The 17,689-nt window shown below is 37.5% G+C and overlaps 1 protein-coding gene across 4 annotated transcripts in view; it reads left to right on the top strand.

Annotated features, from left to right (window-relative positions):
• The window catches only part of ZNF568 (zinc finger protein 568), a 51,185-nt gene extending 34,946 nt beyond the window's left edge, over positions 1 to 16,239 (top strand). For all 4 annotated transcript variants that reach the window (XM_022586271.2, XM_022586277.2, XM_089902241.1 and 1 more), the window contains one exon: positions 1,611 to 16,239. In XM_022586271.2, the coding sequence (XP_022441979.1) occupies positions 1,611 to 3,193 (1,583 nt within the window). In that variant the 3' untranslated portion in view covers positions 3,194 to 16,239. The remainder of the gene's footprint in view (positions 1 to 1,610) is intronic.
• Positions 16,240 to 17,689: the final 1,450 nt, after the last annotated feature.

Below are 17,689 nucleotides of genomic sequence, written 5' to 3' on the forward strand. Positions count from 1 at the left end.
TGCGCCACCAGGGAAGCCCCATTCCTCATCTTTGAATAAGGTTATTTCCTGCTGGACCCACTATTTACAGAAGGAGAGTGCTGGAGATTGTCTAGAAAAATACTCTTGAGCTAGTAGGAAGCCTCTGTTGCTCTGTTGACTTCCTCTGTCATACAAGTTTTGGTGTTAAGAGTTGGTTTGCCCTTTACTTCTTCTGAATCAGAGATTATTAATTGCATGCTTCCTCTAGCACTCAGTATCTCTTCTACCCTCCTATGCCAGCATCCTGCTTATACAAGAATAATGGCTATTTGCATCTCCTTGTATAGCTCTGCCTTCCCTACCATTTGACAGGGCCAGAAGAAGACCATTATGTCCCTGCCACCATGCAGTCTTAACACATCTGGATTCCACTGTTGTAAAAAATGACTCATTCATTCTGTCCACAGGGTGTTCCATCTGTTTTGGAGAACTCTGTTCACCATGCTTTCTGTCTAAGATAAGAAAGAACAGCCGATGTCTGGATTTCTTCCCTACCTGGTTCAGTGTACCCTCTGGTCTTTCCTTATACTCTGGAATTGGAGTTTAGCTGTCTTTTAGTTTTATTGAGGATATATTTTCTTTTTTGTTTTTTCTTCGTGTTTGCAGAGAGGAGAGAACACAGAGGTGTTTAATTCCACCATATTGAAACAGGAATTCCTCTTCTATATTTGATCCTGTGGATCACCCTTCCTGAAAATGTCTTCTTTTCTCTAAAGGATTCTGATTTCTCCTCAGTTCCTGTTTATTTTTTCTTATTCCTTTATGATCTGTGTTTTACATGACTCCTTTTCTCCAGCCCTTACTGAGCATTATCCAAATGACTCCTTTTTCCTTTATGTACCTTCATGATATAGATGTATTCATGCCTTCAAATCAGTATATAACTCCAGGCTTTAAATTAATCCTCTGTTTTTCAGCCCCACTCTTATCCCTGCCTTTTAAGTACCTAAATCCTCCAATTTTTGAGCTTTTCTAGTGTTTTGTTGTCAAATCACTTTGTTGTTGGACGTTTGCATCTTCGTAGCTCAAAACTTGAATTTCTTATCTAAGCTATCAGTTGACAGTTTTCTTACCCTTTTGCCTTCCAGTATTTTGTTGAAATGTCTTGTTTACCCTTATTTTTACTCCTATTTCCTTTGTTCTAATGGGTTTAAATCTTTATTTTTTACTGTCATTTCAATGGAATTTTAAGAAGTGGGAGAAATAAAAATATACATTCGATCTGTTTTGTTTAACCACAAGTGTTAATTTTATCCTCTAGTCATTTGACTTGCTATCCAGTCATTTATGTGTTTGCCCTTTCATCTTAATTATTCTATTCATTTTACTGATATCTGCATTGTATGTTTTTTAAATCAATCAGAGCAGCTTGGGCCTATTAATGGCAGTTTTCTCTCCATAATATTATCTATAGGAGTTAACTTCTCAAATCTTAGAAACTAGGGACATTTGCACTTTGGATTTCTTTCATATTGGGAGACTAGAGCCAATATCTAAGATCAACCCCACTTTGACAAATTTCTGAAATGTTATCAATAATGCAGTAGGAGAAAAATTCAAAAGTTATAATTTTTGGTCCTCCATTTTAGAAGTTTGGGAAGATGATGAACAGATCAAGGAGCAGCAGGAAACACTTGTGAGGAAAGTCACATCCATCTCCAAGAAAACTCTAATTAAGGAAAATGTCATTGAATGTAAAAAAGTTGCAAAAGTATTTCCTCTGGGCTCAGACATTGTTACTTCAAGACAAAACTTCTATGAATATGACTCATTTGATAAGGGTTTTGAACATAATTTAGACTTACTTAGTTATGAGAAAGGCTGTATAAGAGAGAAAAATTATGAGTGTAATAAGTATGGGAAACCATTTTACCATTGCTCATCACATGTTGTATCCCCCTTTAAGTGTAATCAGTGTGGACAAGACTTTAATCATAAATTTGACCTCATCAGACATGAGAGAATTCATGCTGGAGAGAAACTGTATGAATGTAAGGAATGTGGAAAAGCTTTCAGTAGGAAGGAAAATCTTATTACACATCAAAAAATTCATACTGGGGAAAAACCATATAAGTGTAATGAATGTGGAAAAGCTTTCATTCAAATGTCAAACCTTATTAGACACCAGAGAATTCATACCGGAGAAAAACCTTATGCATGTAAAGATTGTTGGAAGGCCTTCAGTCAGAAATCAAATCTCATTGAACATGAGAGAATTCATACTGGAGAAAAACCCTATGAATGTAAGGAATGTGGAAAAGCCTTTAGCCAGAAGCAAAATCTTATTGAGCATGAGAAAATTCATACTGGCGAGAAACCTTATGCATGTAATGAATGTGGTAGAGCTTTTTCTCGAATGTCATCTGTTAATCTGCATATGAGAAGTCACACAGGGGAGAAACCCTATAAATGTAATAAATGTGGAAAAGCCTTCTCTCAATGCTCAGTATTTATTATACATATGAGAAGTCACACAGGGGAGAAACCCTATGTATGCAGTGAATGTGGGAAAGCCTTCTCTCAAAGTTCATCCCTTACTGTACATATGAGAAATCATACAGCTGAGAAACCCTATGAATGTAATGAATGTGGAAAAGCCTTCAGCCGGAAAGAAAATCTCATTACACATCAAAAAATTCATACTGGAGAGAAACCTTATGAATGTAATGAATGTGGGAAAGCTTTTATTCAGATGTCAAACCTCATCCGACACCAGAGAATTCATACTGGTGAAAAACCCTATGCGTGTACAGTATGTGGGAAAGCCTTTAGTCAGAAATCAAATCTCACTGAACATGAGAAAATTCATACTGGAGAGAAACCCTATCATTGTAATCAATGTGGAAAAGCTTTCAGTCAGAGACAAAATCTCCTTGAACATGAAAAAATTCATACTGGAGAGAAACCATTTAAATGTAATGAATGCGGTAAAGCCTTCTCTCGAATCTCATCCCTTACTCTTCACGTTAGAAGTCATACAGGGGAGAAACCGTATGAATGTAATAAATGTGGAAAAGCCTTCTCTCAGTGCTCATTACTTATAATACATATGAGAATTCACACCGGTGAGAAACCTTTTGAATGTAATGAATGCGGGAAAGCATTCTCTCAAAGAGCATCCCTTTCTATACATAAGAGAGGTCATACAGGTGAGAAACGCCGAGTGTACTAAATGAATAAAGGCCTTCTCTTAAATTCAATCCATGCTTTACTTAACTTTAAAATATCTTGGCATAGTCTCAAAAAATGAAAAAGGTCTTTATGAAAAAATTGTAAAGCTTTGTTGAAGGGCAAAAGACTTGAGTAAATGGAGGGAAATACGATGGATGTAGATGGAAAAACCCAATATCATAAAATGTCTTTTCTCCCCAAATTAATCTATGGACCTAATATAGTTCCAAACATCTAACAAGAATTTTCTAGGGTCTTTACCAAATGATTCTAAAATCCATATGAAATAAAAGTCTATGGATTGCTGAGACAATATTGAATAAGAACAGAGAGGACACACCTTCTACCATATACTACACGTATTATGAAGTTATGGTCATATAATAGTGTGTGGTATTAGAACATTAATGGATAAATAAAAAGGATTTACAGAATAGAATGCTTAGAAGTAAATGAATGAATATATGCAAACTTGTTATATATATATATATTAGACATGACATCGTGAATCAGTAGAAGAATGATGGTCTAGTCAATAAGTACAGTTGGGAGTATCTGAATCTCCATATTGGGGAAAATAAAATTACATACAACCTTACAACATATAAAGAAAAAGAATTCCAAAGGATTTGAACACCGAAATGTGAAAAGCCAAACTCTGAACTTCTTGAAAGGAAATAACAGGATATTGTCTATGACTTTGAGGCAGGGAAATATTTTTTAAAAGGACCCTGCCATTCCACTTCTGGATATACATCCTAAAGAAATTCATAAATATGAATAAAATATATATATATATATCTGAATTGAAAACAACATATATATTGAAGGGATAATGGATGAATAAAATGTGATATATTCAAATAATGGAATGGTATACAGCAGTTAAAAGAAATGAGCTTGGTCTGTATTGTGTAACATGGTTGCTATCTAAAATAATGTTGAGTGAAAAAAAAATCAAGATCCAGATGAAACATACCATATAATAACATTCATGTAAATTGGAGTGAAATCATTCACAAAGAATAGAATTGTTTTTATTATTGAAATATGTATGTAAAACTATTTAAAATGGATTAAAAAGGACACATACCAAATTATTGATAGTGTTGTCTCTGGCAGGAGATTAGGATTGAGGGTGTTGGTAAAAGGGGGCTTTTAGCTTTACTTGTAATTTTTATGCCTTAAAAAAAGATGGGTAGCATATAAAATAAATCTTAAAAGTTAATGATACACAATGGTGATATGGATGTCTTATCTTAATAGTGTTTTTGTACTTATTTCTCAGGATTTATGGGCTAGGGGAAGCCTATACCCAGAGAATAAAATGTTACAATGGATTCATATGCCCTATCAGGTGCTGAACTATTTTTTGAAAAATATTTCCAGAAAAGTAGTAATTAAAAGTGATAGTTCTGTTTACTATATAATATGAAGTTAACATGTTTTATCAATCCCATGATGTTTTTCCCCCCACATTTTCACATTCTGAATTTAGAACTCAGTTTTCAACCAAGTATATCTTAGATTCAAGGAAGTATATAATTATTTATGAAAAATTTGAAAATCAGAGGGCAGTGTGACAAATCAAATGTGATTTTATTTACTATTTTAGGGCATCATCAAGGTCTAATGATACCTACTCTCTTAATGTGTCTTGCTGACGTCTTTTGAATTTTCTGGTCGATTTACGACCCCAGGATTTTTTTTGATGGCAGGTGTCATTTACAGGCCTGCAATTATGTTGAATATTAAGTGACCATTAGCGCTGGGTTTAAAGCTGCTGTTGTGTGAAACGGCCAGAAGGCGGCAGCATTTCTCCTTACCAAATCTGGTTACTAGGGCAACAGAGCCATAATGGAAGTTGTGCTGTAAGTTGTAAATTAGGACGGAAAGTGCCAGGAAAAGCCCCTTAAGATTATGTCTCATTACTTCTTGTTCGTTTTTTAATTTAATTTTTATTTTTTATCACAGCCAATTTGATTACAATGTTTTGTTTGTTCTAGGTGTGCAAGATGTGGTTCTTTGCTATTTTAGGGCGTCATCAAGGTCTAATGATCCCTACTCTCTCAATGTGTCTTGTATTATTTGGCAACTGACTTGTTGGATTCATAGCTAATAAGTTAGTAATATGCTTAGAGTCATTGTGGAGAAAAAAAGATTTTCCTGAGAAATTAACTCTACAATATTAGTCTTGCACTGTAAGTTTCCATACAACCAGCATAGGCATTAATATCATTGTTAATTATTACAATATTTTGAAACAAGAAAGCCTTTTATAGGCCATTTAAAAATATTTATTTATTTACTTGGCTGCATCGGGTCTTAGTTGCGACACACAGGATCTTCATTGAGGCATGTGGCATCTTTTGTTGCAGTGAGCGGGCTCCAGTGCACATGGGCTCTCTAGTTGTGGCATGCGGGGTCTCTAGTTGTGGCACACAGGCTCTAGAGTGCGTGCTTAGTAGTTGCGGTGCGCACCTTGTGGGATCTTAGTTCCCCGACCAGGGATTGAACCGAACCCACGTCCCCTGCATTGGAAGGCAGATTCTTAACCACTGGACCACCAGTCCCAAGAAAGACTTTTATTTTTTTGAGGTGGCCATAAGCAATTATGTAAAATTGCTTCACTCTTCTACAACCCTTGTTTTATGTACCTATCTAGTTTTGGTTGGAAGCAGTGGTGGTCTAAGACCCTGAGCAGTAATAAGAGTTTCGCTCAAAGGATCTTATTCTCTGTAACAATACATGAATCACCCCTTCAGGTACTTTTTTTTTTAATTATACCACCTCTACAATATTACTTGACATGCAGAAAACCATTAGTGCCTTTTTAAAAACATGATTAGGATTGGCGATGTTGTTCAAAAGGAATCTTTAGCTTTGAATGTTTGAATGTCAGCCACATTTATTTTAAAGCTGATTTCACAAAACTAAATCTTTCTCAAACTAAATTTATGAAGTACAAGCATGAGTAATGTCAATTTTACTTTTATTAGCTATTTCTGAAGACTGACAGTGACTTATAATTGTAAATAGCAGGTGCTGATTTTTATGAAGTCAATTTACCAAAACTTAAGTATCTAAATGAGTGTTGTAATTTCATAATCTCTTCTTTCATAGATTTTGTGCTAAGTCCAATTTTGCCAGCACACTTTTTTGTAGACTTCTTTTTTAAAAAAATAGTTTTCAAAGTTCATGTATTATATACATAACAAGATCTGTATATTTTTAGTTGCAAAACTTTTTTTTGGGGTCTAAACTTTCATTTTTCACTCTTGATTTTCTTCTTTTTAAAAATAATTAATTAATTTTTATTTTTGGCTGCGTTGGGTCTTTGTTGCTGCGTGCCAGCTTTCTCTAGTTGGGGCAACCAGGGGCTACTCTTCATTGCAGTGCACAGGCTTCTTATTGCGGTGGTTCTCTTGCTGCAGAGCACGGGCTCTAGGCGCGCGGACTTCAGTAGTTGTGGCACATGGGCTCAGTAGTTGTGGCTCGCAGCCTCTAGAGTACAGGCTCAGTAGTTGTGGCACACAGGCTTAGTTGCTCCACAGCATGTGGGATCTTCTCGGAGCTGGGCTCGAACCTGTGTCCCCTGCATTGGCAGGTGCGTTCTTAACCACTGTGCCACCAGGGAAGTCTCCTGATTTTCTCCTTCATGTTTTTTATTTTCATTTTTGTTTGTTCGTTTTGTGCTGCATCATGCAGCTTGCGAGATCTTAGTTCCCCGGCAGTGAAAGCACAGAGTCCTAACCACTGGACTGCCAGGGAATTCCCAATTCTTCATGTTTCTTTATTTGGCTCATATCTCATTTAAATCTTCTGCCCCTTTACATAGCTTTGGAGTCAACAGAAAATTTTAAAATTTCACCTGCAGTCCATAAGGCTACCTTAGGGGCCTCTTTTAGCCTCTCCCACTAAGAGTGGCTGTGCTTATTGGGTGAGATAAAGTGCCTGAGAGTAAACCTGAATCTCAAGTCTAGGAAGGCTGTTCTGCTGACTATATGTCAACAAGAAAGTGATCTGGTCTCTAAGTTTTTTCCCTGTCCTAAGGAATAGAAATAAGGTCTAAGTGACTGAGATAACATCTGAAAAAAAATCATTAATCAAATTACGATAAATCCCTCTCCACTTGGACGCATGTGAACTGCTGCCTGGAGAATTTCCATTCTAGGTTTCAGACTTGATTTGAAGTTTGCTGATATGAAAGATGAGGAAAAGAGAGATAAAGGATAGCTCTTACATTTTTGTGGAGAGCAACAGCTGGATGGTCGCCATTTGCTAAAAATGCAGCAGACTAGGGAGAAACATTTTGGGGTAAAGATTGGAGGATGGAATCGAGTTCTATTGTGGACATTCTTTTACCTTGTATCTGCCAGAAGCAGACCTTAAGATGAGAATTCCTATGCAAGTGGCTTATTAAGGAAGTTCTCCCAGTAAGAATGGTAAGGGCATGAAGAAGCAGGACAGTAAAGTGGAAGTTAAGGGTGTGATCTCAGCTGTAGTCCTGCCATGGGTCGTTTCAGCCCGATCACTAAGGAAACTCTAGAATGTAAGTTATGCCTTAGACTTGTCAAGATTCCCCCCTCATTGTACTGCCAGCTGCTGAGGATCTTGACTGCTGACAACTCACAGCTAAATTCCTCTATAGGAGTTGCTCTTGCACAAAGAGAGCTGGGTCGTGCACGGTTAACACTGCCTCCCCAAGGGCAATTTAGAGCAAGTCCAAAGAGCCAATCCAGAGCTCCCCAACAGATTGCAACCCTATCACAGATCAACTTAACCTTCCACCCAATCTGCTTCCTCTCAGATTCTGTTTCCCAGGCAACCTGACCTAAGACAGGCAGACATTTTACAACAGCAAATCTCAAACTGAAATAAAAATTTTAAATTCATTTAAAAATGAATAAACTCATCACATGTTAACATGATAACATTTTATGAATAGTAATTATTTTCCAAAACAAAAATAATGAGAGTGGCATCATTATATAATTTTTTAGATACCTTTAATAGTTTAATGGAAGACAGCTGGTTTCTCCTATCTGCATTCATTCTGTAGCAATGTCACATGTTATATAGACTGGGAGACTCTACACTCATGAGAGGATGAAAGTGAAAAAGGAAAATAAAGTCTTGGAATTACTATGGAAATATTTTGACCTAAGGGACCCCTAGGGATTCTCCAACCACTCTTTAAGAATTGCTGTTTTGACATCTGCCCTGGTTTCTTCAAAAACTCTTTGTTAGTGGACTAAAAAGTTGTGAAGGGAGGGGAACTGAGGAGAGGTGTTGGCATGCTATTTAAATATATAAGTGGTCCTAGATAGAGGATTTGAGAAACAAGAATAGTGGGCAAAGAAAATGTTAAAATGTGAATAAATAGAACAAATATTGACAGTGGAACAGAATAACAGAATTGACTTATGGCATTAAAAACGACAGTGAAATTACTGGAAAATACTGGCATATAATTCACAGGATTGGTGTGGGTTTGATTTAAAGTATTTTAGGTCCCTTTATTGTTAAAGCTAATGTTTTGAGATACAGATTTGGAATGTAAGAGACCTCAAATAACAGTGCCTTAAAATAAAATTAAAACCTGATTTTTTTAATCCTTACTTTAATAGTCTGAAGTTAGGTAGTACAGAACTGGTACGACTTCTCTTTCTTGTTTTCCAGCACTCCTAGGGTGGTGACCTTATTCACACAGCCCAAGATGGCACACTATCATATTCACATCCCAAGGAACCAAGTGGAAAAGGGGGCAGAGAGGCACATCAGTTTACTCTAAGGACAGGTATCTAAAGTTGGAGACATTACTTTCCTTCACATTTTACTGGCTAGCACTTAGTAACAAGAACAGAAATAGCTGCAGAGCCAGCTGGGAAATTACAAAGACATAACATCCAGCACTGATGATTATGCAAGTAAGTGAATGGTAATGATGTGAAATGTATGACTCTTTTGGAAATTAAAGTTTTCATACTGATTAAAAAATTCAGGATTTCTGGTTTCAGCTCTGATATTTAAGGAGCTTGGAAGTCATTGCTCCCATCCTTACAACAAGGAAAAAAAAACCTGAACAAACTGAAAGTCAATGACTTCCCCCCGCCTCTGAACTCTGGGAACCAACAATTATTACTATTATTTTTTTAAGATTTTTTTTTTTTTTTTTTGCGGTACGCGGGCCTCTCACTGTTGTGGCCTCTCCCGTTGTGGAGTACAGGCTCAGGACGCGCAGGCCCAGTGGCCATGGCTCACGGGCCCAGCCGCTCCGTGGCATGTGGGATCTTCCTGGACCAGGGCATGAACCCGTGTCCCCTGCATTGGCAGGTGGACTCTCAACAACTGCGCCACCAGGGAAGCCCTAAAGATTTTTTTTAAGGGAAGTTTTCAGTTAACAGGAAAACTGAGGGAAAGGTACAGTGATTTCCCATATGCCCCCTGCCCCCACACATGCCTAGCCACCCCATTACTAACATCCCCCACCAGAGTGGTACATTTGTTACAATTGATGGACCTACTTTGACACATCATAATCACCCAAAGTTCATAGTTAACATCAGGGTTCACTCTTGGTGTTGTACATTCTATGGGTTTGGACAAATGTATCCACATATATCCACCATTATAGTATCATACAGAATATTTTCACTGCCCTTAAAATCCTTTCTGCTATTCATTCTTCCCTCACCCCAACCCTTGGCAACCACTGATCTTTTTGTCTGCATAGTCTTGCCTTTTCCATATAGTTGGAATCATATAGTATGTAGCCTTTTCAGATTGGCTTCTTTTACTTAATAATATGCATTTAAAGTTCCTCCATGTCTTTTCATGGCTTAATAGCTTATTTCTTTTCAGCACTGAATTGTCTGGATATGCCACAGTTTATTCATTCACCTGCTGAAGGACATCTTGGTTGCTTCCAGGCTTAGGCATGTATGGATAAAGCTGCTGTAAACATCCGTGTGCAGGTTTTTGTGCAGACAGAAGTGTTCATCTCTTTTGGGTAAATATCAATACCAAGGAGTGTAATTGCTGGAATATTTGATTAGAGTATGTTTAGTTTTATAAGAAACTACCAAACTCTCTTCCAAAGTGGCTGTATTGGCTTCCCTGGTGGCACAGTGGTTAAGAATCCTCCTGCCAATTCAGGGGACACGGGTTCGATCCCTGGTCCAGGAAGATCCCACATGCCATGGAGCAACTAAGCCCGTGTGCCACAACTACTGAGCTTGCGCCCTAGAGCCTGCGAGCCACAACCACCGAAGCCCATACACCTGGAGCCCGTGCTTTGCAACAGGAGAAGCCACTGCAGTGAGAAGCCCAAGCACCGCAACAAAGAGTAGCCCCTGCTCACTGCAACTAGAGAAAGCCTGTGCACAGCAACACAGCCAAAAATAAATAAATAAATTCATTAAAAAAAAAAAAGTGGCTGTATCATTTTGCATCCCAACAATGAATGAGAGTTCCTGTTGCTCCACATCCTTGTCAGTGTTTGGTGTTGTCAACTTTCCAAATTTTGGCCATTCTAATAGGTATGTATAGTTGGTATCTCATGGTTGTTTTAATATTAATTTCCCTGCTGACATGATATGGAGAATTTTTTAAATTTCATTGAAGTATAGTTGATTTACAGTGTTGTGTTCATTTCTGCTATACAGCAAAGTGACTCAGTTATATATATATATTGCTTTTCATATTCTTTTCCATTATGGTTTGTCACAGGATATTGAATATAGTTGTCTGTGCTATACAGTAGGACCTTGTTGTTTATCCATTCTATATATAATAGTTTGCCTCTGCTAATCCCAAACTCCCATTCCTTCCCTCCCTTACCTCTCCTCCCCCTTGGCAACCACCAGTCTGTTCTCTGTATCTGTGAGTCTGTTTTTGTTTTGTAGATATGTCGATTTGAATCATATTTTAGATTCCACATATAAGTGATATCATATGGTATTTGTCTTTCTCTTTCTGACTTACTTCATGAAAACAATGACTTTTCTTAAACCCATCAGAGAATTGAGGTCACAGGGAAAACCACCACTCTGAATTGTGGAGAGATGGAAAAATATAGACAACAGCCAAAATCAGCTTACCCGGAGCAAAAGCCACAGGAGCCATAAACTGTTAAGAACACTTAAATGATAGTTTTGATGAATTGCTGAAAGGTGAGTGTGGATTAGCTTGAGTGTGAGAAGCTCTGGGGGCCCAGCCTTAGGGAACCCCCACACTTTCATGTGTTTTATCTCTTGAGAACCCACCAGGTTCTCAAGGTAAAGATCTAAGAAACACCCTCCCCTCATTTTTGGGACTAGGAAAGGGCAGGCTTTTTGAAATACACTTAGAGTGTTCTACATAATAAATTCCTGCTCTCCTAGGCAAATGGTATTACCAGAGCCCTATCCCCTGGCGGGAAGGGCAGCTAGCCAGTGCCAGCCCCCTTTAACCTTCCTGTCTCACTGAAACAGAGAAGGGAAAAAAAGGCTGAAAAATACTTCCAAAATATTATAAGAGTATAGAATGCTTCCCCTCCCCCACACCTTAGCACCACATTGATAGGGCTCCTGTATAATAACAGTGGATTGCAATGGAAAGAGCCACAGGATACAGACTTGATTTAAGAAGGAGATCTTAGGGAAACCCAAAGACAACAGAGGAGGAAGAAACGATGACACCAGAGAAAACTGAAGCCTCTGTCACTTACAGCTGTAGCAAACATTAAACATGGTCCAGCTACTGGCCAGATTTACATAAAATCTCACACTAAGGTATATTACTTCCGTTTATATTACCCAATACATCATATCCAGTTTTCAACAAACAATTACAAGCTATGCTAAAAGGCAAGAAAAAACTGAAGCAAGCATTAGAACCAGGCTCGGATATGACCCAGGTTTTGGAATTATCAGGTAGGAAATTCAAAATAACTGTGATTAATATGCTAAAGGACTCTAATGGAAAATGTAGGCACTATGCAAGACAGTTGGGTGTGTAAGAAAATAGATGAAAACTCTAAGAAAAGATCAAAAGAGAATGCTAGAAATCAAAAAATACCTTTGATAAGTTCATCAGTAGAATGAATATGGTCAAAGAATCGATGAGCTTGGAGCTATGTCAGTAGAAATTTGCCAAACTGAAATGTAAAGAGAAAAAACTGGTTTAAAAACAACTCCAAAACAAAACAAAACAAAAAGCCAGAACAAAATATCCAAGAACTTTGGATAAATAACAAAAGTGTTACATACATGTAATTAAGATGCCAGAAGGAGGAGAAAAAGATAAAGGAGAAATATTTGAAATAATAATGGAGGAGAGTTTTCCAAAATTAATAACACCAAATGACAGATCCAGGAGGCTCAGGAAATACCAAGCAGGTGAAATACCAAGAAATCTACACATATGTACAGTTGATCCTTGAACAATGCAGGGATTAGGGGTGCTGACCCTCAGAACAGTCAAAAATCCACAAACTGCTATCTCTGTCTCAAAAACAAAGGAATTGATAAATGACTCACCCAAGGACAGGAGGCTGAAACAGTTTGGATAGAATCAGGACTCAAACCCTAGTTCTTTTGATCCCACATATTGTGATTTCTAATTGAATACAAACCTTTCCCCGCACATAAAATTCTGTAAAATGAAAATATACGTACTGTATTTATTGAAAGTAATCCATGTATAAGTGCACCCACGCAGTTCAAACCCGTGTTCAAGCAGCAACTGTATATCATATTGAAACTGGAGAAAACCAAAGACAGAGAAAAATCTTGAAAGAAGCTAGGTTTTGTGGTGGGGGAACACCTGAAGTCTGGAGAACAAGGATAAGAATTACATTGGGCTTCTCTCTAGAAACCATGTAAGCATGAAGAGAATGGAGTGAAATATGTAAAGGGTTGGGGAAAAAAACCCTAGCATTCTACAAAGCTATAGTAATCAAAATAGTATGGTGCTGGCACAAAAACAGACACATAGATAAATGGAACAAAATAGACAGCCCAGAAGTAAACCCACACATAATCTGGTCAATTAATCTATGACATAGGAGGCAAGAATATACAATGAAGAGACAGCCTCTTCCATAAGTGATGTTGGGAAAACTGGACAGCTACATGTAAAAGGATGAAATTAGAACATTTTCTCACACCATATACAAAAATAAACTCAAAATTAATCAAAGACCTACTGTAAGACCTGAAATCGTAATACTCCTAGAAGAAAACATAGTACACTCTTTACAGGTCTTAGCAATTTTTTTTTTTTGGATCTGTCTCCTTAGGCAAGGGAAACAAGAGCAAAAATAAAACAAGTGGGACCTAATCAAACTTAAAAGCTTTTGCACAGCTAATGAAACCATCAACAAAACAAAAAAAGCAACCTACTGAATGGGAGAAGATATTTGCAAATGATATGTCTGATAAAAGGTTAATATCCAAAATATATTAGGAACTCATACAGCTCAGTAGCAAAAACAAACAAACAACCTAATAATGGCCAAAGGACCTGAATAGGCATTTTTCCAAGAAGACATACAGATGACCAACAGACACATGAAAAGATGTGCAACATTACTAATCATCAAGGAAATGCAAGTCAAAACCATTGTGAGATATTACTTCACACCTGTCAGAATGGCTACTGTCAAAAAGACAAGAAATAACAAGTGTTGGCAAGGGTGTGGAGAAAAGGGAACCCTAGTACATTATTAGTGGGAGTGTAAATTGGTATAGCCACTATGGAAAACAGTATGGAGGTTCTTCAAAACATTAAAAATAGAACTACCATATGATCCAGCAATTCCACTCCTAGTTATATACCCAAAGAAAATGAAAACACTGATTCAAAGATACATGCATTCCCATATTCACTGCAGCATTATTTACAACAGAACAAGGAAAATTATCGGGGAAAAGAGGGCATCAAATAATCATAAAGAGATCAATTGCTCAAGAAGTCATAATAATCATTAAAGTGTATAGACCTAAGAGCAGAGCATCAAAATGCATGAGGCAAAAACTGATTGAACTATATTCATAATAGCCAAAAGGTAGAAATAATGAAAATGTCCACTACCAGATGAATGGATAAACAAAATATGCAGGGGCTTCCCTGGTGGGACAGTGGTTGAGAATCCGCCTGCCAATGCAGGGGATACGGGTTCAATCCCTGGTCTGGGAAGATCCCACATGCCCCGGAGGAACTAACCCCGTGTGCCACAACTACTGAGCCTGTGCTCTAGAGCCCATAAGCCACAACTACTGAGCCCGCATGCCACAACTACTGAAGCCTGCGTGCCTAGAACCCGTGCTCCACAACGAGAGAAGCCACCGCAATGAGAAACCCACACACCACAACAAAGAGTAGCCCCAAGTCGCCGCAACTAGAGAAAGCCCGCACGCAGCAACAAAGACCCAACACACCCCAAAATAAATAAGTTTTTAAAAAAATACTGTATCCATTTAACAGAATGTTATTTGGCCATAAAAAGGAATGAAGTACTGATACACGTTATAGTATAGATGAACCTCAAAAACATTATGCTACATGAAAGAAGCCAGAAGCAAAAGACCACATATTATATGATTATTCCATTTAGGTGAATTATAAAGAATAGGCAAATCCATAGAAACAGAAAGTGGATTAATGGTTTCCAGGGACACTGGGGAACGAGGGATTGGGGAGTGACTGGTTAATGGGCATGGGGTTTCCATTTGGGGTGATGAAAATTTTCTGGAATTAGTGGTGACAATTGCACACCGCTGTTAATGCACTAAATGCCACTGAATTGTACACTTTTTAAATGGATAAAATGTGAATTTTATCATCATATAAATGACTGATAGAACCGTAAGGAGACTACTACACCCCACCTTCAGTAATTGATAAGTCTATGAGGCAGAAAATCAGTAAGGACGTAGTTGAACTGAATAGCAGCATTGATCAGCTGAATTTAATTGACGCTTATAGACTGTTTCATCCAAAAACAGCTGAGTACACATTCTTCTCAACTCAGTTCAAACATTCACCAAAATAGACCACATTCTGGCCATAAAACACACCTAACACATTTTGAAGACTAGAAATCATATAAAGTATGGCCTCAGGCCACAATGAGAAATAAACTGGAAATCAATAATAAAAAGCTGAAAAAAATCACAAAATGTTTGGAGATTAAACAACAGATTTATAAATAACACATGGGTTAAAAAATTATCAAGAGAAATTCAAATATATTTTCAACCAAATGAAAATACAATTTATCAAAATTGTGGAGTGCAGTGAAATGAGTACTTGGAGAGAAATTATAGGCTTGAAGTACTATATTAGAAAAGAAGAAATATCTAAAATCAATAACTTAAGCTCCCACCTTAGCAAATGAGATAAAGAGGAGCAATTTAAACTTAAATCAAGCAGAAAGAAAGCAATAATAAAAACTAGAAATCATTGAAATTGAAAACAGGAAATTAATGGAGAAAATCAGTGGAAACAAAAGCTAATTCTTTGAAAAGATCAATAAATTGATAAAACCCTAATGAGTCTAACCAAGAAAAAAGATGACAAAACTATAAATCTCTTAGAAAAAATATTTAGGGGACAACTGACATTGGATTCGTAATGATTTCTTGGCTATGACACCAAAAGCACAGACAATGAAAGAAAAAGTAGATATATTGGACTTAATCAAAATAAAAAACTGTGCATAAAAGTATACTATCAAGAGAGCAAAAAGACAACTCACAGAATGGGAGAAAAAATCATATTTCTAATAAGTGATTAACATCCAGAATATATGAAGAATTCCTAACAAGTAACAATCCAGTTCAAAAATTGACAAGTGCCTTTTATAGACATTTTTCCAGTGAAGATACACAGATGGTTAACAAGCACATGAAAAGATACTCAACTTCAATTGTCATTATGAAAATGAAAAATCAAGACCATAATGAGATATGACTCCACACCCTCTAGGATGACTATTATTTTTTAAATGGAAAATAATAAGCTTTGGCAAGGATGTGAAGAAATTGGAACCCTTGTGAATTGTTGGTGGGAAAGTAAAATAGTGCAACTGCTGAGGAAAACTGTTTGGCATTTCTTCAAAAAAGTTAAACTTAGAGGGCTTCCCTGGTGGCGCAGTGGTTGAGAGTCCGCCTGCCGATGCAGGGGACACGGATTCGTGCCCCGGTCCGGGAAGATCCCACGTGCCGCGGAGCGGCTGGGCCCGTGAGCCGTGGCCACTGAGCCTGCGCGTCCAGAGCCTGTGCTCTGCAACGGGAGAGGCCACAACAGTGAGAGGCCCATGTACCGCAAAAAAGTTAAACTTAGAATTACCATATGATTCTGTATTTCTACACCTAAGTATATATCCAAAAGAATTGAAAGCAGGAATTCAAATTGATATTTGTAAACCAATGTTCATAACAGCATATTGACAATAGCCCCAAAATGGCCATCAGTGGATGAATGGGTAACCAAAATGTGGTATATATATACAATAGAATATTATTCAGCCATGCAAAAGAATGAAATTCTGATATACACTACAATATAGATGTAACTTGAAAACAGTGGTGAATTTTGTCCTGAAAAACAGTTACCTTGGCTGGATTATTTTTTAATAAGAATCTTGATAGATGGAATTTTTTTGATATTTATTTTATTTATTTATTTGGTTGCACTGGGTCTTAGTTGCAGCAGGTGGGCTTCTTAGTTGTGGCTCACTGGCTTCTTTGTTGCAGCTCACCAGCTTCTTAGTTGTGGCAGTCAGGCTCCTTAGTTGTGGCTCATGGGCTCCTTAGTTGTGGCATGCAAACTCTCAGTTTGGGCATGCATGTGGGATCTAGTTCCCTGACCAGGGATTGAACCCAGGCCCCTTGTATTGGGAGCATGGAGTCTTAACCACTGTGCCACCAGGGAATCCCTTGGCTGGATTTAAAATACAATCTGTCTCCCCTGAATAAGCAGTAACTGAAATATCTGCTCCATTTTTCCAGTCTTCTAGTTGTTGATTTCCCTAGGCTCTTTGGAGTTTCCTTTTACTTGTAAGTTTCAGGCATCAGTCAAAGATTTGGGCAGAATTTGTATGTAGATCGTGAGTCTCTTTCTCTGTAGCTCCCTCCTTACTAGAATTTAACTCTTCATTATTAAACCATTTCATGAAACTTCAAACGTCATCCTCCAACTTCTCAAGCCAGTATGATTGTGGCTTTCTACTTGTGTTTAGCTACCTCGTGCCACAGAGGCTGTAAAGTGCTCTTAGGTGATAATCTATATAAATGTTAATGTGTCACAGTGCACTTTTTGTTTTTCAAGGTTCAACTCCCCTTCAATTTTTGCCTACTTTTATTTGTTCCTCAATGCCTTCACTTTGTGTGTGTGTGTCTGTGTGTGTGTGTAAAAACATAGTCCAGAGTTTATTATCTTTGTGTGGATTAGTCTGAAATAAGCAAGTCTGCCACTACTGAAAGTGGAACTAGACAATGACATTTGAGCA

The sequence above is a fragment of the Delphinapterus leucas genome, chromosome 20 (genome assembly GCF_059928025.1).
Source record: "Delphinapterus leucas isolate spDelLeu-1000000601 "Yukka" chromosome 20, BTC_Dleu_Yukka2, whole genome shotgun sequence".
In the NCBI taxonomy this organism is placed as follows: Eukaryota; Metazoa; Chordata; class Mammalia; order Artiodactyla; family Monodontidae; genus Delphinapterus; species Delphinapterus leucas.